We start from the raw sequence: 23986 nt of genomic DNA, 5'->3' as shown, positions 1-23986 counted from the left end.
CATCGTGGCTCAAATTAAAGATCTTAAATAGCACTACAGGGTACTTGTTATTCTAGTGATATAAAATTGTGAGACGGATGCTGCACAGCTGCATGCAAATAAAAAAGAATGCATTTCCTAAATTGAGGCGTTGAAATTTCAAATCGAAAATGATTAAAAAATCATCGCGATTTTGCAGAGTTTTGAAATTTACACTTTACAAAAATGAAAATACTAGGGCTAGTCTCTAAATTATATTTGTTTTGGTCTGAGAAAAATCTTCAGAAATCAAAACAATAATTCGAACATGGGAACCACCACAATTACAAAGTGGTTGTAATTTGTGAGCTTCGTCTGTATGAAGCTCACCTAGCACTGCCATAATAAATCGAAGTTTATCCCAAGTACCCCCATATAAGTATTTGCATATACATATTTCACTTTATTTTCTTCGTATTTTATCTAAAGAAATTATAAAAAAATTACATTTATTTACATCGGAAGATAGAATCAACATTTTGCTATACATATGTACAATCTTCAAGCATGTACTCGATTAATTTTAATTTGCTCATTTTGAGAAATAAAATGTTTAAAAATTGTCACTATTTAAATGTATGCATGTTTGCATGTATAAGCGTTTATTTTACTATCACTTAAAATACTTTAACTTACTTATATAAACTATTTTTTATAAATGTATGTTAATTAAGTAACAAAACACATCCGTTACGAAGCCCAGTTGGATTTCTTTAAGTGCACCATATCTTATTTCATATTTATCTAATTTTAACGCGGAAGCGCCGGTCTATATAATTTTCTATAGTATTCTAAAAATATTTTAAATAATATCTTCCCGCGCTTTCTATGGAAGATATACATTTTCTAATTTGTTCTGCATACATACATATGTATTTCGTTTTTATATCGTCACCGGAAATGCAAAAAGACGTAACAACATTGTAAATGAAATGGAAAAAGACGTGAATATTTTAATTTTTTTTCTTCATAAAATGATGAAATCCATCATATAAATCAAAAAGTGAATTTTTGATTTTTTATTAGTTATGACTTGGCATTTCTACGATGCTGTTTGTTACGGCTTTCTGCAATTCAGGTGACGATATGTACATATGTATGTATTTGTCTTATTTAATTTTTGGAAAACAGCGATTTTGCTTGCTTGTAATCGTTCGTTAAGATATTAGTCACATACTACTTATATACAAACATTTGAATTTTCAACACTCCTACATTTGGGAGCAGAAGATCTAGTTATAGAATTAAGGCACCATGTTTTCACTTTCTTTTACGCTGTTATCCTTATTAGCTCTCAATAGCTCAGTTTACAACTCAATCTCAAAAGTTTACATTGCCCTTCAGGTTTTCTGATCTATTCGTTCTCGGAAGTGTGATAGGAAGCTTTTTTCGCGACTATATTTAATGCCGATTTGGAAGTAATATACAGTGACTTTAAGTTTACTTAAACCTCTGTTCGTCTCGGATACTTAGTAACGTAATTTATGTATTTTTTATCCTCTTAAAACAAGATTTCCATTACGCCCTTTGTTTGTTCATCCGCCTGCGTTTTTATGTCGCGCTCTCTGTTGTCGCCGACGCCGGCGGCGCCGCCGCGGTACCGACGCCAGCGTTGGCAGCCACTCTTGCCGCAGTTGCTGCTGCTGCTGCTGCCGCCTCTGCTTGACGACGCTCCTCTTCCATTTCTAAACGCTCAACCTTTTTGATTTTGCTTAATTTTCCTGTGCAAATGGAGTAAAAAATTAGAAAAACAATTTCGCAGCTGCGCGCTGCTTAAGCGGTACTCACTAGCACACTTTAGCATAATGGTGCCCCACCAGATGGACCAGCCCCAGCCCACAAAGCAGAAGAGCACGCAAAACAATTGCGCCACAGCCACAATGATGTTGATAATGAAGGAACCGAAGCGCGCCTTAGCGCTGTCATATTGCGAGAAGCGTGGAATGCCGACGCACAGGCAAAAAATGCCAGAGAACAAAGTGCCTGTTGGAGGAGAAGTTATTAGAGAGAAAGAGTACTTTGTTTGCTCAATTACCCAATCCAGGAAAAATGGTGTTGCAGATAACGCAAAACCAGGCCAAGGAAAGCGGCAACACCGGAATAGCGCCCTTCATTTTCGAGTTGTACTCAACCAGGTCGACGTGCAATTTTCGCCGTGTATCCTATGGTGTTTTGAGGTAATTGGTAATTATAAAACGCGTTTCATTTTCAATTTCAAGTGTTCTTACCTCACTCGGTGGCGGCGGCGCTTTCATGCTCGCCCGTCGACTTTCGCTTGGTTTCGGCATTTTATTGCGTCGACAGCACAGTAGTTTGTTCCAAAAGCGTTTGCAACAACCCCTGAAAGTGCAGACGACAATTAGTTATCTCCGCTACATTCTTACCGAGTACGCGCAATAGACTTACTGTGGCGGCAGCATTTCTGGCGAGCTGGCGCCCTCCACCACCGATGCATCAGTGGCTGCTATACCAGTTTCCGGATCTTGCCAGGCCACGGAGCTACCTCGCGAAACTGTGGAACCGATTGAAGCGCCGCGGCCGCCCTTCTTACGCCGACAAGGAATACAGAAACAGCACTTCTTCAACTCTGTCTCGTCGCCCGTTGTGGGATCCACTTTGTTGACGCGCCGACAGCAGAACAATTTGCTCATGCAAAGCCCGCATTTACCCTCTTTGGATGGTGTTGTGGTGGCGGCAGCAGCTGCCGCTGCCGCAGTCTCTGTCTTACCAATGGCCGTCATTTTCGCTTGCTCATCAGTGCTGTCGGTGCCTATTTTGGGCTGCTTGCGACAACGCTTACAACAGTTCAATTTTTGCCAGCAACTCGACTTGGTTTTGTCGTCTGCGCTGTGGCGCGCTTCATCGATGACTTCGAGGTTGGTGGTAGAGGCGCTGCTGGTTGCCGAGAGTACAGGCTCCTCGCTCTCATCGCCGGTCTTGCCCGGTTTGCGGCGACAACAGCGCGAGCAACGCAAACGGCGGCATGGCAGACAGAATTTGGAGCAGCAGCGGCAACAGCCAGTGGGTGGCACCGAATCGTCTTCCGGCTGCTTGAGGAGCTCACGGCTGCCGTTGCTGAGAAAAAGGCGGGAAAATGATGATTAAATTATATATGTATGATGTATGTACATTGGTTAAAGCAATATAAATTAAAATTTAGTACAAGCGCCTAAGAAGATTCATATTGAAAAATTGTTTCGGAATTCGCATAAATCGACATTTTACTAAATAAATACCATTACACATTTACTGCCGAAGGATAGTTACTTTAAAATATTGTTCGGTGAATACATGCAAATCAAAAGCAACTCGGAAACTTTAAGCAATACAAATCCAAAAAACCCAAGGCGCACCGCATTGGTGCAAAAAACGAAGGCGCCACAACGACAACACCACAACGTGACGTGACTGGTTCATAAATGATTATCGCGACAGGTGTGGGTAATGGACGACTTCCGCTACTGCCAATCGGACCATGAGATATACATTTCACTCGAGACCGTGCTTGCCAGCAGGGTCGGGACGTAGCTGAGGTGCGGTTCGTGGCGGCATTGAGGCATTGGCAGCTCTTGGATGGTAAGTGCGGCTTTTATTGATTGCAGACAGCACTTTGCAACCTCGTCAATATGCATATGTAAATTAGGGTCATCCAAATACAAATATACATATGTACAGACATATAAACATGTATGTACATACATATAGTACATCCATGCATCCGCGCTTGGTGAGTCAATGTTAGGGCCATACGAATATTGGCTACTCATAAAATTCTTGTAATGTATTTACGAGTATATCCGCTTCCGCTGCATCGCCGCATGTGCTGACATTTCCTTCATTTTAATTACAATGTCCATTTGAGTGACCTTACAGAAAATGTATTTTGCAGATGGCCATACACATATGTGTGTATACTATGTGCATATGTAAGTATGTATGCATAAATGTGTTCGTATTTGTGAAGAAGTTGGCAGAAACCCAACGGATTGTGTAGGTGTGGGTTTTTTTATTTAATTTTTATTTTTTTGCTGTTGTCCTTCAAATTAAAGAATGTCCATCGTTCTTTAGTGCATTCTTAAGAAAATCAGTTTTTAATATTCAAATAAAGTAAACAACTCTACATTCCGACGAAAAAAAAACTTTTTTTTTTATTTAATTCCGTGTGGGAATTGCCTGAAAGAGAACCGCAAATGGTTTCAGTATTTTGTTAGTCACTTTAATATGCTTCTTGGTACCCACCCACCTAACGCTTTTTGGGAGTGAACGGGCAAGGCACTTTAATTGGGCAAATGTTTTCTTGGGTACGTCTTAGCGTATGAGCGATCAAAATGTATTCAACAAAGTGTGATTGAATTTGACATTGCTCTCAGAAAAACCATCCTATAATGTCAAATTGAATTTTTTTTTATGAATTTTGAATCGCTTGTTTATATCTTTTGGCATAACAGTACTTTAAAAAAGAGCCTACCTCAGTTGTCAATCAGACCTTATGATCGACATTTTTCTTGGCTTTTGAAAAAATTCCAATAGAGTAGTAAGTGCCGTTTTCTCAATTAGTTTTTAAATTTTATGTCCCCTTCAAACACATTTTTTTTTTTTCAGAACAAAATTTGCATTTAGTGGTAGATAAATTTCAAACCCTACTTGAGAACACGGCCATAAATTTACCAACGTTAGAATTTTCAGGTGATTTTTCGCTCAAATGAAGTTTTGCTCGCCTGAAATCAAGGCGAATTCATATAAGCTGGTAGCGGTAGTACAAAAACAAAAACTTGCTGAGTTTTTTGCTTTAGATTTCGATAGACAAATGTCAAATTTCAGCTATTCTACGCTCAAGCAGGAAGAGGGAAAGAAAATTCCAACTCTCTTACTTTCGCACTCACTCATTAGGAGTTTTGACATTTGTGTACCGAGCTGTTCAAGAAACACCGTAAATTTTTTGGAAACTTTTTTGAATTTCGGAATTTGTCTTTTCTTTTTGGAAATACTTACCGGAATGCGATAATTTTTTTTTTAGTTTTACACAACTAAAAAATATGTAAACAAATGGTAATTTAACAACTTCATCTCTTTTGTTGCAAGGACATGACTACTTCCCATACATCCTTAATTTTAAAAGTTTAATTTTAGCTACAATTATAAACAGAATAAAGCGAATATTGGTAACTGTCTGTAAAATTTTATCCCAAAGCTCTGCGGCAAATTTGGTTTCGTGCGGTGCAAGGCTGCAGACTACCTCCCATATATCCTTTTTTTCAAAAAATAAAATTTTTGCTACATTTGCGATAAGAATGCACTGAAAACTAATAACTTATAAATAAATTTATCAATGATGTTGCGTTAAGAAAAAAAAGAATACAAAATCATATTTTATGTCTTTGTAAAACTAAAAACTTCAGATGTTTAAAAAAAAAAAATACAAAATTCCAATTGCCGGCAAAAAGAGTTTTCATTTTTTTTTTCTTACTATATGTTAGATCACTTAACGAAGTATGCGAATGAGAAAAAAAAGTCGCCAATTATTTTTATATATGTATGTTTTTAATTTTGTTAAACTTTGTAAAATTTTCGAGTTTGCGCCAAAAGAACTGTTATTACTTCTAATTTCTTTGTCGCTATTTAATAAAAATTATGTATGTATTACAAAAAATTGTAATACCTCAATTTGTTTTAAATTTTGGCAATACCATAAACTTATCCCTTTATAACTTTTTTTGAAATGTGGCTCATAAAATGCGTATACTTTTTACATTCCCTTAAAACTTCTTCACAGATTCTAGTAAAGTACTTCAAAATGTACTGAAATCTCAAATAAAAAATTAGGTATTTTAAATTTTTTTTATTTCACTCTTCCAAACTTTAGCAATTTTGGGAATTCCAATAAAAAAATCTCAAAAGTTATCGATGGCATAAAAAAATTCTCCATGAAAAATATTTACCAAATATTATTTATGTTTTTTAAATGTATAGTAGTAAACAAAACTGTTCAGTTTCATAGTAATACACTAAAAAATGATTTTTTGAGATTTTTTTTGTAATACATTAAAAGTCGTTTTTCCGTCCAACATTTTTACCTTAAACGTTTTCTGACTTTAGCGCCCTGCTCTGTTAACGAAAAAAGGAAATTATAAATTTAACTTACATATCTATTTAAGGTACTATGTTAACTCTACAAAAATGTATATATATTACTTAAATATTCTAAGCACATTATTTTATTTTCATTTTGCCTATGGGACTAAGCATTTGCTAAAAAAGCTAAAAAATTATGTTGTGATTAGAAACATTGATTGAGTCTAATAAATTTAAAGCATTTCGTGCGCTTTACATGGGGAGTTGCGGAATATTCTATTTTCCAGGCTTATAAACTTCAGGACACAACATCGTATAACGGATCATGTGAGTCTCAATTGTATCAAAAGGCAGATTTTTTCGGTGCTTACGGCAAATGAGTACTAGTCACCAAAAGCCCATCGATTGGATATGAATTAGCCTGTTTGCTCATAAAATATCAAACTTACATAGTTTTTAGACGCTTTGACCGCTATTTGTAATTCGAAATCACTTGCTTGTTACGCTTCACAAATTACCTTTCACAAATCCCCACTGATACAGATCAACAGCACCCACTTTTTGTTTGCGGTTGAAGGCCAAATGCGCGGTTAAACGTTTCAAGGCAACTATTCGGTTTAGTTAAAGTTTTGCACTACTTATTTCTTGCTTTCTTTGCTGGCGACCGCCGAAGATGTATATGACCACCGCCTAGGCCAACAACCAAACGCAATTTAGTTGCGTCCAAAAATTCAAAACACCACCAAAGTAAGCCGAAAATTATGCTTTAGCAGGCACTACCAAGTCGCACAGCGACATGCGAACCAGCGAAAAGTTGCTGGCGTGGAGGTTTTGAGAAAATATTAACAAGGCCAATAGTGGCACGCCGAAATGCGACTTTGGCAGGCACATGTTTAAACAAACACACACAGGCAGGCACATGTTTAAACAAACACACACACACACGCACACTATTCACTCATTGGGCTTTCGATGCGACATTTAACGAGCGGTGTTGAGTTGTTATTGTTGTTGTTGGACTGTAGCATTGCAGGCATTTGATGAAAAGTCAGTCATGGCTGGTGAACGGCCATTTAATTGTATGAGACACGTTAAGTGTGACAAGTGTGTGTGTGTGTGTGAGCATAAAAATTTACATACGACTTGTTTACTGAAAAAGTAAATACTTTCGTTCAACCAAAATCGACCCGGGTAAATGGCATTTCAACCGTAAAATGTAAATGTTTTGGCTAGTCGATTTGCCATTCGACAGAAATCGACCCGTGCAAAGGCAGCTTAACGATCCAATTTTCTTTCACATGTACAGATTAATTGGAAAACCCTAAAAGGTACATACAACCTGGCCAAGAGTGAGTGTGTCTTAAGTTTCTTGTGTCCAGTATTTGAATGAAAATAGTTCTTTAATTCTATGCGTTCCCAAGCTCAAAACTTTGTAAATATTTTTTAGCAATACCACAAATGGATACATTGTCATGACAGGGGATGTGACCATATGTACATACATACATATATACCCCAGCAACGAAAAAGTAATGAAAAGAAACCGCTTTTTATCATTTCACAACAAATTTAGATTCTGTTAAGAAACAGTTGATTTTGAAATAGTAAAATAAATAAGATAATAGTAAAAAAAATACCTTTGAAACAAGCTTTATAAGTATGAATCAAATCGGACATCAAATACGGGGTTTCCAAATATCTGGGCCTCTGCGCCACCTAGCGGATGATTTCATCTTTCATACTGCATTGTCATCGGCTTCTGAGCTAAGTTCTCTAGCTCTTCCGAGAGTTAACAACTTTTTTATTTCTTCAAAGAAAGTGGGCCCCAAGTAGTGGTGGATTTTTTTCATTTCATTTCCCATAGAACGTAAATGACCAACATCTAGATTTTCGTTTTTTTTTTATTTATTGCACGTTTTTAAATTTTGTAAAATATTTCCCAACTGCCGAGGTCACCAGCAATTTAAGTGAAGAAAGAGTTTTGTCCTTCGGTCATTTTTAATACTAAATTAAAATAAGTAGAAAACATTTCACCTAAATAGTTTAAGTGAAACTGCTTCTTTTTGAATTAAATTAAAAACAATATTCCAATCAACTTGCTTGAATGATTTTCGCGAATTCGTAAGCCAGAGTTTGCTACCAAAAAATAATCAACCGCCCTATCATGTATCTCGAAGCTGAATCACTTTTTCTGTTTAGGTGTTGAATATAAGGAGATCCCAATTCAAAAGTACAGCAAAAAAAAAATATTTTACTCCAGGTGGTATGCTGCAAGTACGGCCTGAAATCTAATTATTCAACGAAAAGTTGTCTCGCCCACGAGGGGCAAAATTCGGCTCTAAGCGTTGCACATCTTATAACTAAATCAGGCAGTTTTTTTTGCCAAAAAGTAATACCGAATTTCCACTAGGCATTGAAATTACAAAAACTTGGTGTCATTTAAAAAATGCTATGTGGAAATGAACATAAAGATTATTTCTTTAACGTAATGACACGATTTCAATGCCCAACTTTATCATTACAATTTTTGCCATTTAATGCCTAGTGGAAACCCAACATAAGAAAGCTAAAAGTGATTTTTAATTTCTATCAAAATTTGATTAGTCCTCAAAACCCATATTCAGTTGTTCAACAAAATTGTTTGTGATGAATTCCCTCAACAAGGCGATTAGACCATGAAAATGCTTAAAAGAAAGTTTTAAACAAATACCTGAAAAAGTATTTTTCGACATCGGCAAAGTCCTGCGGCAAGTCAATGTGGTATATCACCGAATTTTTTCGTTTTCCTTTCTTCTGAATCATTGCGCGAATTAGAGAATTACGTTATTTGTTTTTTTTTTTTTTTTGGCTACTCGTCCGCTTCTGTCACGAATCTGGTCACTTCAAATTCCCACAAGCTGTGCAGGAATTTTCCTAGAAAATCACCAATTCGTTCAACACGAAAATCTCAAAAAAAAACCAACGACTTTTGAACGCGATTATCGCAATTGTTTAAATTTCGATTGGCTAGTTGCGTGAGTAGTGCATGACGTCGGCCACAATCGGCTGCAGAAAACTAATTAAATTTTTAGGTTTTGGAATTTCTGAAAAATTTCAACCGAACTTGCTGCGCGCTTTCGCTGCCAAGAATGCAATGATGAGTTGAATTCCGAAATGCAATTGGTGCAACGCGATGTTGTACTGACAGCCAAGACAGCCGCGCCACTCTACTTAAGGACCGCCAACTGTATACATATGTGTGTAGATCGATTGGTCACTTGGTCGCCTGACCGCTTCCTGCTTGAGTAGAGGTGCTGTTTGTTCGCTTGTGGCCGATAGAGTAGTGTGGTGTGCCGCCGCGTCCGCCGTGATTGTCCAGCCAAAACTGATTTGTTACTGCGGTCGACATGGCCAGAAGAGCCCCACGAGAAAATTTCCAATTCATGCCAACTTAATTCGCATGCTTTCCATTCCATCCCACACACCCGACTTGCCTGCCGTTCCTGCATTGCTTGTCGCTCCATCAATTCCGCTTTACAACTTGGCAGCAAACATACATACATATGCATATAATATATTTATTCAACTACAACGTAGCCATTTACAAACAAAATGCTTTAGAAGTGAGTAGCATTGTTGTTGTATTTGTTACTTACATAGCCATTGTTTGAAGTTGAATAAACACGAAGGACGAATTGGCATGCCGCGGAACGGATATCCTTTGCGAGGTACCTGCTACTCTACCTAGACACGCGCTCGATGGAAAGGGAGTAAACATAGTACTGGTATTATTAAAGAGCTTATAAGTGGACGCGATGGTAGTGAAGCCCGTCGATTAAGCTACAGTTGGAAATTTTGCATTTTGGAAATGGTGAAGCAGCATTATGGCGTGTCTTGGCCGTTGGTGCCTCAGGGCTTCAAGAATATTGGCAAATAGCTTGTCTTGGCTGTATATATGTATGCGCATATATTGACGCATTATGAGTGGCCACGCCAACCGTCAAAGCTGCACAAATGTACATATGTATGTACAGGTGTACAGTGGTGATCACATAATTAGGGACACGACTTCTTAACACGATTAAACTATTTATTTATTCTTTATTTATTTTTTTTACAAAAATATAATTTATACCATCTAATATCGCCCTTCCACGGTGCGAAATGTTTTACACCCACCCCAAAAAAACATGCCCTTTTTGCCTTCTTGTCCTTGTTTAACTCACGCAATTCATAATAGTATTGTCGTTTTAAGCAACCATCTCCCACGACAAAGCTTCAAAGTTCAGAGAATGTGCCTTTTTTGCCTTACATTTTAAGAAACGAACACACAATTGTCCCGAAAGAAGCAAGGGACAATGAAAAGGTAACTTTTTTTTGTAGCAACGAAAACAGCATAACTCAAAGTTTCACATCTTACACAATATTTGTAAAAATTCGCCAAATTTCCACAAATGCTCATCGAAATTTGAAACTTTTTGATGAGAATATCTGGAAAAAAATCTGGTATGCAATTGTATGGCCCATTCAATTTTAGTATATTTACATAATATTGTGGAAGTTTGACGTAGCTGAAAAATCTCGTTGATTTTTCGAACTTTTTTTTTTGCTGACGGTGAACCTCATATCCCTGATTATGTGGCGGCCATTGTACAATCATAAAATATATGCAAATTTGCTGTAGTATTACAGTTAAAGAAAGAGCGAACACATACATATGTAAATATATACATACTCGTATAAGGCAAAACAAATATTAAGTAAGGGCGGTGGAAGTGCATTTGAGGGTAAGAATAATTTGAGCTACTGTGAAAAGAAATGAATGAAAACATACATATGTATGTAGGTATACATGAGCCTAAAAGCTAGTTGTAGCTGCGTTAGTTATAACGGCATGGCTGGCTGGCGAAATAAGCACAGTCACCCTAAGAGGTAGCCGATGTAGCACACTTTCGGACTAGATGCGTACTACTAGTCTATGGGTGTAAAGAGATGTAGTTGAGGAGAGTGTAGAAGTGAATTTCCTGATTAAAAATGAATAATTATAACTAAATATGTAGTTTAAACTGCACGATATGTAATCGTATACACATCTGCATTTGGAAAAAATTGCATTGGCTGTGCCTAGTATTTATATCGACCCCTAAGAGGCAGTTTTTTGCTATTTCGCATAGTTGGATTTACTGCATGGCATATTCTTAAATGAATATGAATTGTTTGTGCATGCGATGTTCCTTGTTTGTTTAAGAAATTGCATTTTATGAGCGAAAAATGGCTCGCTAAACGTTGTTGCAATATTAATGCCGCGTAATTATAGTAAGTAATTAGTTAGTCAAAATGGTGGACTTAGAATGAGTATAGAAAATTTCAGCTTGTAGCTTTAGTTAGCGTCTATGTTATGTCCACTTGCAACACCAAGGATCTGAGAAGGATATTTTTGTCAGACGAGTGGACTCAATTTAAAAAACGAAAGCACTCTAGAGACGTACATAAACATATGCTTATACATATTTAAATGCCCTACATCTTCCTCGGAAATCGTAAGCCACTAAGTAGCTCTGTTCCGTGCGCTACCCGGGCTAGTTTCGGTAATTAGAGAGTAAATGACAAAATACCTCAAAAGTGCCCAGAGCGTGAAAAGCGCCAAAAAAAAAACATTTCGTGCCCAGAATTGAGAAATAAGCTGATTCAAGTGTTGGAAGAAAATGTTGCGGGCTTTTACCTACTCAAAAAAAAAGTCCGCACTGTATACGGCACGAAGAAAAAGATATTTACGATCCAAAATTGGAACGTATTCCCTCTCCATTACCCATTTTTCTAGCGTGAGGAACGCTTTATAGGCTATTTTGGGCCCTCGGAAGATCCCGCGTGCTCGTTTAGTGCAGAGCCAGAACCATAAGTTTGATAACATAGATTTGGCAGTGGTATCTATTGCGCTTTAAATAGCTCAGTTGCAAAGCTTCTTTCAAATTTTGTAAACTGCTGAAGCTAAACGACTGTGAGCTTAGGTGCACAATTTTGCCAAAATGCTGCTTCTTGAAATGGATTTTGTACGAAATTTTCAATTTTAGCTGCATTTCCGCTTAGCAACCCTTTTCCGTTTAACAGCCCTGGTTTTGAGTAAGTTTTTTTTCGATTTGAAGGAAAAATATTTCGCTTACCAGCACTACAACATATCCCCCTTTTTGTGAACCTGTGTCATGTCTGAGATCTGCATTGGCGAGATGAAGACCCAGCAAAAGTTGTAATGCCTCTATAGTGACTAGTGTTAAAGAGGCCTTATTCACTTTAAGTACTTAAAAAAAAATTCATGAATAACAGTATTGGAACAAATTTTAAAATCTAAAATAAAACCAATTACAGTTTTTCCGCTTTGATGCGCATTTAGCTTAAGTGCGAAATCATCATTTGCAGTGTAAGTAAATTCAGCTAAACGGAATATACTGTATTTGGAACGGTCTAGGCTAGAAATAGTAAATTGATTATTCCTCTGTACAGTTCTTGAATAAATATTTCACATTCTTACGAGTACACCAGTGAAAGACTGACAACACAAACTTTGAGTATTCACCATAGCTAAGGAGATAGTGAATACTCAAAGTTTCATTGCACCTCCTTAGCTATGGTGAATATTCAAATTCTGTTTTGTATGTCCAAATACTTCTTCTTGCTGCTGCTGTCATAGGCTCGTTGCAACGTAACAACAATTTGAGGCACAGTTGTCAGCAATAAAATCAGCTTAGCCCCCTCCTCAAGCGATATGCGCATAAATATTGAGGTGATGAGGTGGAAGGAAATTTCAAAGTTCCCAACGTCAATAAAAAAAGGTGAAAATGAGTAAAAGGAGCTTACTCACGAAGCAAACAGAATGGATAACGCTCAACGATACATATAGCGGTCATATGAATATCTGCATAAATTCTTAAGTATCTACATGCATACATATGTTCATACAGTGCCGTAAATATAAATAAGGCAGAGACATGAAAGTGTACCCCGCTCTCTAACAAAAACCATGTACGTCATAATGTCATAAAAATTTTGAGCTTTTTTATTACATTTCTTAGAAATATTCTGAGCATGCATTAAAATTTAGAATAATAAAGTGCAAGTTTAAAGTAGCTAAGACGTACCAGTGATTTTTAGCAAATTTTTTTTTTTTCGTCGAAGGTATTGCTCTTTTTCTCCATACAAAAAAATTGGCGGATGTTCATACATACTTTTTATGGCAGAAAATGTGTGAACAAAAAATGCACATGGGTACTATTTAGCTACTTCAAGTTTGCATATTATTATACTAAAATTAAGCATACTCAAAAAAATACCAAAAAATCTGATTACAAAGTTTCAAATTTGGATAAACATTCCACAGTTCTACAAAGTTTGAAATCTTGACTTACATAATTTTTTCGGTAAGCAATACTTTCATAAAAAATAATAAAAAATTTTAAACAAAGAAAATTAGTCAAAACTTGCTAAAATATCTCTTCCCTATTTACATTTTCGCCACCGTATTTACACTCATTCATACATACATACATATACACAGAACGATGAGTTGTGGTTAGCGCAATACTCCTTCTGCCAACGCTGCTGTCTAATGAATTATTTATGAAAATTGTAAATGATTTGAAATTCCTGCAAATTGCCCGTCATAATAGAACACCATTCGTGTTTGATGTGTAAGTTTTGACCTTTCACTTGGCTCTTATGAATGAAGGTGCCATGGATGACACTGATGGTCATGGATAAACGCTTTAAGGTTTTTCGTATGTTCATAACTATTACTGGTGTTGAGGTGGAGACGATGGTATTTACTTGTAGTACGGTGTGTTTGTTTCTTGTTTGATACGCTCGTAATAGGATTCGAGTTGTACCAAGCAACTGATATAAAGTCTTAAGAGCAATATATCATATTCCGGTTATAGCTATATTTATATTGAACTTATCTACTTATTTAGCGATGGCAACAAGGCATTATTTTACAAAAATCGTACAATTTTATGACTTCTTAGTTTAGATTAGGCTAAAACTTTTTTATAAAAAGAAAATACCTATGTAGTATATCAAAATATAGTCGAAACAATTTGTTATCTGCGATATGAAGGTTTTGAGTTTGGATGACTCACGTCACTAAAGTAAACGAGAAATTGGGGGTTTAGATTCAAAAAATTAGCGGTTATTATTAATTTTTCCGATTATATTCATTGACATTTCAAATCAATTGTTTTAAATATTAACATATATACATAAATTGAAAAACTAAATAGACAAAAAAATTGATGTGTGTTTTTAATCAGATCCACCTTCGGTCATGTATTTCGACCCGCTAATTCCGAATCTTAGGTCCATTTGTATACCCTTAAAATTTCGAGTAAATTCCGGAAAAAGGAGGTCATAGGACCGACGTATTTTTTTGTCTCAAAAATATCAAGCGCTCATTTCTTATATTTAAATTGTTAGCACAATTTTAATACAAAAGTACAAAGCTATCTTTCGAAGACCTAAATGTGTTCCTACAGCAAATTTTTATATAAATTTTTTGGGCTGAAAGAAAGACTTCAGGCGCAATTTTTCACATTTTTTTCTAAAAAATCTATATTAAATGTTTTTTACAAAATGTGCCCAAAAATTGTTGATCTGGAAGAAATTTCTGACTATGGTAAGTTCAGCCGATGGTTGAAAGTGGCGCACAAAAATTCAGAAAAATGTGAAAAGTGAGTCTTGGCTGCTGGCAGTTGGGCGATACTTCGATTGCAAAAAGTCGCATGACCGGTGTATTCTTGCCTTAAAAGCTTCAAGCGCGAATATCTCATAAAGTTCTCGTGCAATTTTTATAAAAAATTGTGGGTTTATAGAGCATGCCTGAAGCTATCTTTTGAAGACACAAATGTGTTTCTACAACAAATTTTTATATAAATTTTTTGGGCTGAAAGAAAGACTTCAGGCGCAATTTTTCACATTTTTTTCTAAAAAATCTGTATTAAATGTTTTTTAAAAAATGTGTCCAAAAATTGTTGATCTGGAAGAAATTTCTGACTATAGTAAGTTCAGCCGATGGTTGAAAGTGGCGCACAAAAATTCAGAAAAATGTGAAAAGTGAGTCTTGGCTGCTGGCAGTTGGGCGATACTTCGATGCCATATGAGTCCGAATCTGATGTCCGTTTGACTTGCAAACCCTCAAAATTTCCAGTAAATAGCGAAAAACTGAAAGCATGCAAAAATTTCGCAATTTACTCCAAATTTTGAGGGTGTACGCGTCAAACAGACCCGTATTCGGATTCAGCGGGTCGAAATACATGTTGGTTGGTGGGTCTGGTTAAAAGCACACACCACTATTTTTTTTATGCCGGTGTTATACACAGTTAGTCTCTGCTGGCTGGGTGTATACCGTTGGGGGCATCAGATTTTCCGCGAACATAGCTCTGTCAAGTTTTGTATACATTTAGTATAGCCGGTGCATACCCCCGGTGTATACCCTACCTCAACGCGTTTCTCATTACCCAGAAAGGATGTGCGTGTCAGAAGCTAATTGCGAATTGAACATCTTTTAACTCTCCATTATTTCTTTCAAATTCATATACATATATGGAATGTACATAGATATGTGTGAACACATCTATGCACATATGAACATATGTACTATTTATGATATTCAATATGCTAAAAAAGAAAATTGCCAATGTAGCATTTTAATTAGAAAAGCATGCGAATTTTCAATTTATTACATTTGATATACTATGCACTATGCAACATTGCATCGACTGCAATATGCGTTGCGGCAACATGATTCAAGCGTCACGCTATTCTCGCCACATCTCAGTGCTTTTAGCAGAGTACTATTAAAAGTACAATAACCCAATGCGTGATATACGGCCACTCATATACAAAAATACATACTTACATACATACGTACATATGTATATAATAAAGTGCATTCACACCCTGTAGTCAAATGTACCAGTTGTACACTACCTCACAACTAGTATGAACCGCATGCCCAACTAATCAACCAACTATCTTTTTTCCATGCAATCAACTGTCCAATTATGGACCGAAACCACTACTTTGGGAGTGAAAAATTAAAATGAATTCATGAATCTTATACAATAAAAAACTTACACATTTTTATTTAGCAGCCTTAGATTTGCCAACTAGTGTTAAATTTTTTGAATATTAATTAAAAGGAAAAATAAATACATAAATATTTCAAACTTTCGAACATAAATTTAAATGCATTTTTCGTTAAACGTTATTAAAAGTAAAAGCTTTCAGGTACAATAAATACTATATTTTTCATCTTTTTTAATAGTATTGAATATGCAAAAGAAAACCTTTTAGTTAAAAATAAAACGAATACTTTGGCTCATTCTTGAGTGAACTAAAATAAAAACAAAAGTTTTCATTCAAATAAATTAAATGCGTTAGCTTTGCACATTTCAGTCCTTTCTTTTTAAAATTTTATTAAAGTAATTTTATTAAATTAATGTTTAAAATTTGAGATTTAGATAAGAAGAAAAAAAATAAATAATTCATGCCGTTATTAAACATTCATAACTTTTGTCAGTAGTTTGCCTTGTTGATTGATAATTGAAATTAATCAAATAATTATATTAATGTTGTAGTTAAAAAAGTCAAAAATAATTGAAAATGATCAAAAATAACAAACTAATGATGTAATTAAAATTAATAAATTAATTAACAATTTTTTTTATGTAATTATTTATTTAACATTAAAAAGGTGCCAATATCGGTATTTAATCATTAAACGGTTATCCAAAAAAACATGCTTTAGTTAATAATCATTATGAATATTAATCATTATTTGACAGATCTGTTGTAATTGAATACGTAGTCGCTTTAACGGTTTACAATATACCCAAATAAGAGTTATAATATTTTGTTTAATTTACTGTATTAAACTGTCGAAGTCAAATAAAACAGGGGATGAATAAATCGTTTTGAACTCGGAACAAGTCTGGCCATTTTCGAACCAATTCGGCTTCAGTCAGGAAATTCTAGTTGTAAACTATTATTTTTCCTGACTAGTTTGGGGTTTCACTGCGGGGTGATAATTTGCAGTGCAGAGCTGTGTTGACAGCCAATTAATTTTGATACATTTTTATAAAAGAACATTACTTCACTGAGAGGTTGATCGGTGGGTTCGGAGAACACCACTAATACAGCTCTAAATTAGCAAAGCAAGTGCAAAACTTTTCACTTACCCGCTGCCTGCTGCCGAACCGCCTTGTCCATCTGGTGAACGCCGTTTGTTATCGTCGCCGCCATTACCATTTCCATGCGCAGCGCTTTCGACACCTCCTCCACCTCCAATCCCCTTCTGACCGTTTCCACCGCCGCCAGTGACCTTCGCATGAGTTTCGCCATTCAGCGTTGCACTCACTGCTCCATCGGCTGTCTTGTCAGCTGCACCGTCGACTTCGTACGCGTAATTCTGGAAATTTGCATCGTCACAGTCAACATCTGGCATAACTGATATAGCACGTTCACTAACCCGTTCGACGGTGGCATCTACCACGCCAGCATTTGGCATCGCCATTGCACCGGTTGTGGCAGCTGCAGCCGCCGCTGCAGCAACTGTGGCATGCTGCGTGGCTTGCGCAGCTGTAGTCAACACAGAAACGTCGGCCTCGATGGGCTGTGTTGGTGGTAGTGGTGATCTCTGTGTTGACGCAACTGGCATAACTGAGCTTTGTCCGTTTTCAGCATTCCCAGCCGCTGTTGATTCCTCGGTGGTACCCGATCGAGAGATTGATTCAACAGCGCCTCCCCCACCAGCAGCACCAGCCTTTATTCCCGCTTTATTTTCCACAACTGTAGCTACGCTTGATGTGGGCGAAGCAGCGCTATCCGACAATCGACCCATATCGCTTTCTAGACTTTTCAAGTCGGTGAGATTTTCGTGAATTTTTTTCTGAATTTCGTCTGTTGCCTCGGATACAGTCTTTTGTATATTCTCCAGCGTCTTCTGTGACTTCTCTAATATGGCAGCTGGTATAGCAGCCACATTTTCTGGTGTTTTCAGCTGTGCTCTGCTGTTGGTCTTCTGCAATGTTGCAGGTTTTCCTAAGAATTTATTTAAAGAGTGAAAGATTTTGTTAAATTTATTTAAAGATACATTTTCTACTAACCATTCGTTTTCGTCGGTTTAGCTGCTTCTTCAGCAACCGAAGGAATATTCGCCTTCTTACTGAGATTGCTATCGGAACGCTTCATACTGAGCAAGCTCATCCTAGAGGCCATACGCACAAGAGACACATTAGACGGATTCCGCTTCATACCAGAAGTAGAGCCACTGCTTCCGGTGCTACCCGAGCTAGCGTTCGCAGGTCTTTTGGTGGTTGTGGCGACCACGACACCGGTTGTCGCTGCTTTCGCAGCTTCCATTTCGATAGGACTACCACTGATTTCTCTACCATCTGCAGACTTTTCTTCTCCCGCCCGAGTCACTTCGCCGGGTTTATTGGCACTTTGGGTTCCCTTGGCTATCGCTGCGCCCATTTTATTTTCACCTTCTTTTCTTTTAGTTGCGGCTGCTACTCCTTTAGCAGTTGCCTTTCCCAGAGTTTTGGAGATGGTTTGGCGTTTGAGTCCACCCGCTGCTAGCGCCACCGCCGCTGCTGAGGCTCCCGCCTTGCTTGTTTTCGGCGCTGTCACTGTGGTTTCCCGTCGACCAACTTTAGCTGCACGACTGGGCGTAGTATCGCTCTTTCGCAGATTAGAAGTCTCCCGCCTGAGGTTAATACCAACGGGTTTTGGTAAGTTACTCGGCTGCTTTTTCACAGATGCCGTCTGTTTGTTCACTGACGATGGTGTGCGTTTGACACTCGACTCGGGTTTATGCACCGAGGTTGGTGCTTTTTTGGCACTTGTTGATTTCGTACGTTGATTTGTTGGAGTGCGCGTGGGTGAAATCCGACTCACACCCTTCGCAAGTTTTGCTTTTGCTGGCGAACTAGAACTAGTAGATCGTTTGCTGACTCTTGTTTTTGATGACGATCGTGTGGATTTCGTTACGCTACCAGCTCTCAGAGGTATACGAGATCGGGAACTTTGCCGTGACTCAGATCGGTCCCGCACTTTCTTTTCTCTCCCCCTACTTCCCGAACGCTTTTTGTTGGGTGGACTGAGTGACTGCCGGCGAGCTCGCGCTCTCCTGTTGAATACAGGGCTAACAGAAATCGATTTCCGATAATGTGAAGGTGTGGGAGACGGTTCCACGCTTCGTTTTCCGGGAATCGGTGAAACATTTCCGGCTACTGAGGTGATCGAACGCATACTCATTCTGGAGTTAGAGCGCGAGTTCGCAATTTCTTTCGCCATTTCCATTCGCGAGTTCGGTCTTGTACTGCTTCGGGAAGCTGTACGCGATATTTGACGCGTAGATGCACGAGAGGTAGACCGTGATGCCGGTCTAGAATTGGCACGCGAAGCTGATTGTGAAATGTCGGTTCTTGCCGTTGCACGGGAAGCAGTACGACTGGATGCACCTCGTGAGTTTGGATCGGACAAAGGCAGTTGGGCGGTGAACTCTTTCAATGGGGATGAAGATCTAGATCCTGGGCGGGATCCACGTACCGGTATTTTCGAAAGTGAGTCTCGCCTTGAAGTCACATCTGACATGGTTTCGGAAGGAGCTAGGGAACCAACGCCATTTTTCTCTGGACTTTGTGGCGTACTGCTGTCCTTATTTGGCGTACCTAAGATTGGTGAAAGCGTGGAAGGTTTAGCAATTTTTGTGCGTGATGTTCGACCACTAGTCAAACTAGCTGGTGTTATCAAAGATTGTCGTCGTTTTGTTCTAGGGCTTGGAGTTGGGAATAAAGATTTTCGACGTTGCAACTGTGTTGTCATCGATGGGCGGCGAAAACTAAAGTCGGACGTTGTAATAGAGCTTAAGTTTGAACTGCGACGATCCGAGGCCGTTTGTGTTGAGCTACGACGCTCGGGTGACGTAGAGCTGGATCGACGTCGAGTTTGAAGACCCCTCAATGGTGTCGAAAGAGGCGTTTTTAACTGTCTGCCTACGGAAAGGTCATCCATGCTGGCCCAGTTCGAACGCAAAGGTATATGGGAGGTGTCCCCATTGAGTATGCGTAGCAGGCCTTTTTGCTTTCGTGTTGGATTGGGGTTAGGTTTAAGTGGGCGCGGCAAAGCACCAGGGGGAAACACCGCAGGCTCTCGGTGTAGATCTGTTATGGAGCGGTTAAGGCGTGGTATAGAAGTTCGGTAAGGATCAGTAATTAACGGCAGGGCTTCAGAACTTTTAATTTTTGATTCACTTGCTGATTTGGCAAATGATGGCAGTGCTGAGGGTCGTCGTAATTTCGACGTTGACGTTAATGCCGCTGATGGCGACAGTTGTGTTATATCTTGTGATGACGATAACGACTCGCGGTGTTGCAATATGCCTCGCTGGGTCATCATATTCGGAGTATGCCGACCGGTCATGTTGAACTGCACTGAAGGGCGAGGAGAGTCGTCGGCGGGTCCTTGGAATCGCTGCTGAGGCAACTGTGGCAACTTGAGTTGTGTGGATGAAAGGGATTTTCGCTGCAAGTACTGTCGTGGCTTGGCGATGGGTTTTACAGATGAACTATTAGACAGTACTGAAATTTTTGAGGGCGAACGTTGTTGCTGACTGTACGGAGAAGGGCTCTGATTTCGGGATGACTGTGGTGTTTTTTCTGAGATAATTGTAAACGAAGTCTTTTTATGCAGGCGAGGTTGATCAACTCTATAAGAGAATAAAATATACATATGTATGCGTATTTATATAAATGTTTTCCTAGTACGTAATTATTTCATTACCTAAAGTCGCCTCCGGTGACTATAGAATCTCGCAATATCACAGGTGACATTTCTCGTTCGATGAAGTCTTGACTTTCTCCAGGAATGGGTGAAAGGAAATCCGGAGGTGGCGGTTTAGCCGGCGGTGGTGGCGTTCGAAAATTCGGTTCATTCACGCTCTCCAAGAGTCTCTCGCCCTGATGCTGCAAATACGCTTGGGGAGAAAGCAATAAATCAGTTTCTATTTCCCGCAGAAGTGATGGAGACGGATCTGGTGGCCTAGCTGGTGGCTGTAGAATATCCAGTGGAACCGTTTCTTGCTCAAATGTTTGTGTTTTATCGACAGGCCGTTCTTCGCCGCTGCTAGAGCCATTCGAATCGTTAATCATCGCCGCTACAGGAGAATGGTGCATGGGCATCTCCTCTCTTTTGATAGACATAATGTTCTTTGAACTTGGGCGCAGTCTTGGTATTTTACTGAATTCCGGATAGTCTTGTGCTGCTGGCCGAAACCACTCACTGCTCGTATAAGATTCATTTGAAAATTGGCGGGGAAATGGGTGACCTGCAGTAGCAGGCGGGTCTCCTAGTTCGGTTTCTTGAGTATTGCTAAAAAGAGGAAAAAATATTAAGCAGAGTTTTTATCAAAAGTCTCACACAGTGCATACCTCAGTGCACCAACATTGCATTTGAAATCCTCACTAAAATTGGAAACCCTTCGCTTTGCTTCGGAATATTCTCGCAGCCCTTTTGCATCTCTCACTTCTAATGACTCTACGATTTCTGTTACATCAGAGGCTTGCGTTACATCATACACAGCGGGACAACGCGTACCATCATCCGGTGTGAGCAATGCATAGTTGGGCGACTCGCGCGCCTCAGAGCTAGAGCCGCCACTAGAGTTCGGTAATATCTGAATGTCTGGCGGTTGAAGGCGCGGCATCGGCGTTGGCAGGACATCAAAGTTACGCTGAGAAGGAGTGTCAGAATTACGTTTGCTGAAAACCGAACTAAACGGCACATTGGAAAACAGCCGCGTGGTGTTTGTAGCTCGATCAGTTTCCAAAGATGCCAGACGTCCAAAAGCATCCTCCTCGGAGCCGGAGCTAATGTCCAATGACGGACGAAAAAGGGTCACTGGATCGAACTGCGTTGTGAGAAAATCAGGCGGTGGCGGCGGTGGAACAGGATCACCGAAAAGGCTGCTGTACTGATTATCCAGCTCAACATCGACTGAGGCGGTGCCAGAGGGATGCGCGCTACTGAGACGCGAATTCGGATGCATATGGTAGGCAGCGGTTGTGTTCGTGTTGGAAGCAGATGTAATGCGGTCATTGCGGAATTGTGATAATGAAGATGGCGACATTGTTTGGTAATTGTAGTCAAGTGGAATGATGGCGGGTGCGAGCGTTGATGTGCTCTGTGTGTTCGAGGAGGAGTTGGAGGCGGATCTAGGAGGATACAGTGATTGGTGTGTGGGCGTTGCGGATGAGGATGAAGATGATGGTTTTTGGCTCATATTAACATCGGATGATGATGACAGATGATGTGGGGGAGGAAAGATACCGATGGACTGATTTTACAAGTAAGCGTATAAATTTTCGTCTTCGGGAACACAAAGTCGAGATGGCGCTGTTAATCTGCAAATACATACAGAGAGAAAGTCAGTAACAAAGTTTGCTTTGCTGGAGAAATGCGTATATAAGTTTCAACACCTGTATGCATAGCCTTCGTTCGACGGACTTTGAGGTTTTCTGTGCTGCTTTTTAGTCGCGCAAAGGCACAATAATTTCGCAGTAATTGGCATTTGTGCAGAAAAGTTCGAATATGCGAAGGCATATGTGTGGTTCGGCGTGGGAAACGTTGTTAAGAGTAGTTGAAAGCGTTCGAATCAAACTTGCATGATGTTCACTTTGCAACGACACGTCGTACCGCAGATTCGCGACCACGGCTGATTGTTGTTTTGGTAGTTTCCTTTTCGCTCACACAATCCTTCTTCCTTCTTTCAATGTTGCTTATGTAGTAAATAGAGGTGTACGAGGACTCAGTGGCTGCGGGTTTTATTGCGGTATCGTATAACTTGCTGGTATTAGCCGTTATTTATTAGTTCAAATACTTATTTCGCCAAATCTACTAAATATTGGTCATACTGGTGGCTGACAAGTGGAAGGCCTCTTGGAAGGTATGTATGTATGTTTTCCAGCTTTATTGCTTCGGCTGAAAGTACAATCTGGAAAAAAATTAAAAAAAAATCGTGGGCGAGAATCGTATGATATTTTCTATATAATATGAATTATAAAATTCTAATGGCGACCGGCTATTTGAAAGTTAATTTAAACGAGTGGCTGACCCAGGCGGTATACGACCAAATCGCGACTTGCACTTGCCAACGAGCATAAACTAAATGCTGCAGATACTTTGAGTTGTTGGCATTGGGCTTCACTTCGCTATCGTCAATTAGTAACGTTGCTCATCGCATGTTGCACGTGCCCACGTACGAGTGTTCGTATGTGTGTGCATGTGTACTGAGGCAAATCTTGAAGATTTTACGTTTCGCTTCAAAGTGACTATTAGCTGCAGCCGCAGTTACCTGCAGCAATTTATGTATTTTTTTTCATTTCATTGCGTCGATATATGTGCAGTTGTTGGAATTTGCTGCTATCGCCGTGTGAAAGAGAGCATCAAATTTAAGCAGCGTGCACAACATGCCAGAGCCCCCACTATTATAAATTATCAAACAACAAGTAAATAATTAAATTATAAATTCAGCTAACAACTTAAAAAAGTGAATGCAAAAGGTATTAGACAAAAACAAAAAAACGAGCAGTAATTTTATTTGGTGGCTATAAGTGAAAATCTAATTTTACATTCTGAATAAAATATTTTCGGGAGTGTAGATAATAAAAACATGTTTTCAAAAAAATTCCGCAAAAGCAATTATTTTTTTATTTATTGCTATGAAAATTATTCGAACTCAATTGACATATATGAGCGAATCTCACGAGTTGTTACATTTTTTCGGTCGAAAATGGAGGCACACTTATCTTAGAAAATGCATTATCTTCAGTTTTGTATAAAGAACAAAATTCCAACGCGAAATTGTATT

At 38.7% G+C, this 23986-nt stretch overlaps 1 protein-coding gene across 2 annotated transcripts; it reads right to left on the bottom strand.

Annotated features, from left to right (window-relative positions):
* Positions 1-990: 990 nt before the first annotated feature.
* On the bottom strand, positions 991-23104 carry LOC118744373 (protein stum). 2 transcript variants are annotated; one of them, XM_036477340.1, is made up of 11 exons: positions 22596-23104; positions 21549-22520; positions 20902-21489; positions 18222-20827; positions 17585-18156; positions 17295-17524; positions 2425-3093; positions 2247-2358; positions 2054-2180; positions 1807-2001; positions 991-1739 (listed from the first exon to the last, which is right to left on the bottom strand). In XM_036477340.1, the coding sequence occupies exons 2-11, from the start codon at positions 22397-22399 to the stop codon at positions 1570-1572; spliced, it is 6120 nt and encodes a 2039-aa protein (XP_036333233.1). In that variant the 5' UTR covers positions 22400-22520; positions 22596-23104; the 3' UTR covers positions 991-1569. The 2 variants fall into 2 exon arrangements, with proteins under 2 accessions (XP_036333233.1, XP_036333232.1); XM_036477339.1 differs by having other exon boundaries at positions 17295-18156.
* Positions 23105-23986: the final 882 nt, after the last annotated feature.

The sequence above is a fragment of the Rhagoletis pomonella genome, unplaced genomic scaffold, assembly GCF_013731165.1.
Source record: "Rhagoletis pomonella isolate Grant_MI unplaced genomic scaffold, Rhpom_1.0 Rhpom_scaffold_00008, whole genome shotgun sequence".
Lineage (NCBI taxonomy): Eukaryota > Metazoa > Arthropoda > Insecta > Diptera > Tephritidae > Rhagoletis > Rhagoletis pomonella.
This window is presented reverse-complemented; position numbering and strand designations above follow the sequence as displayed.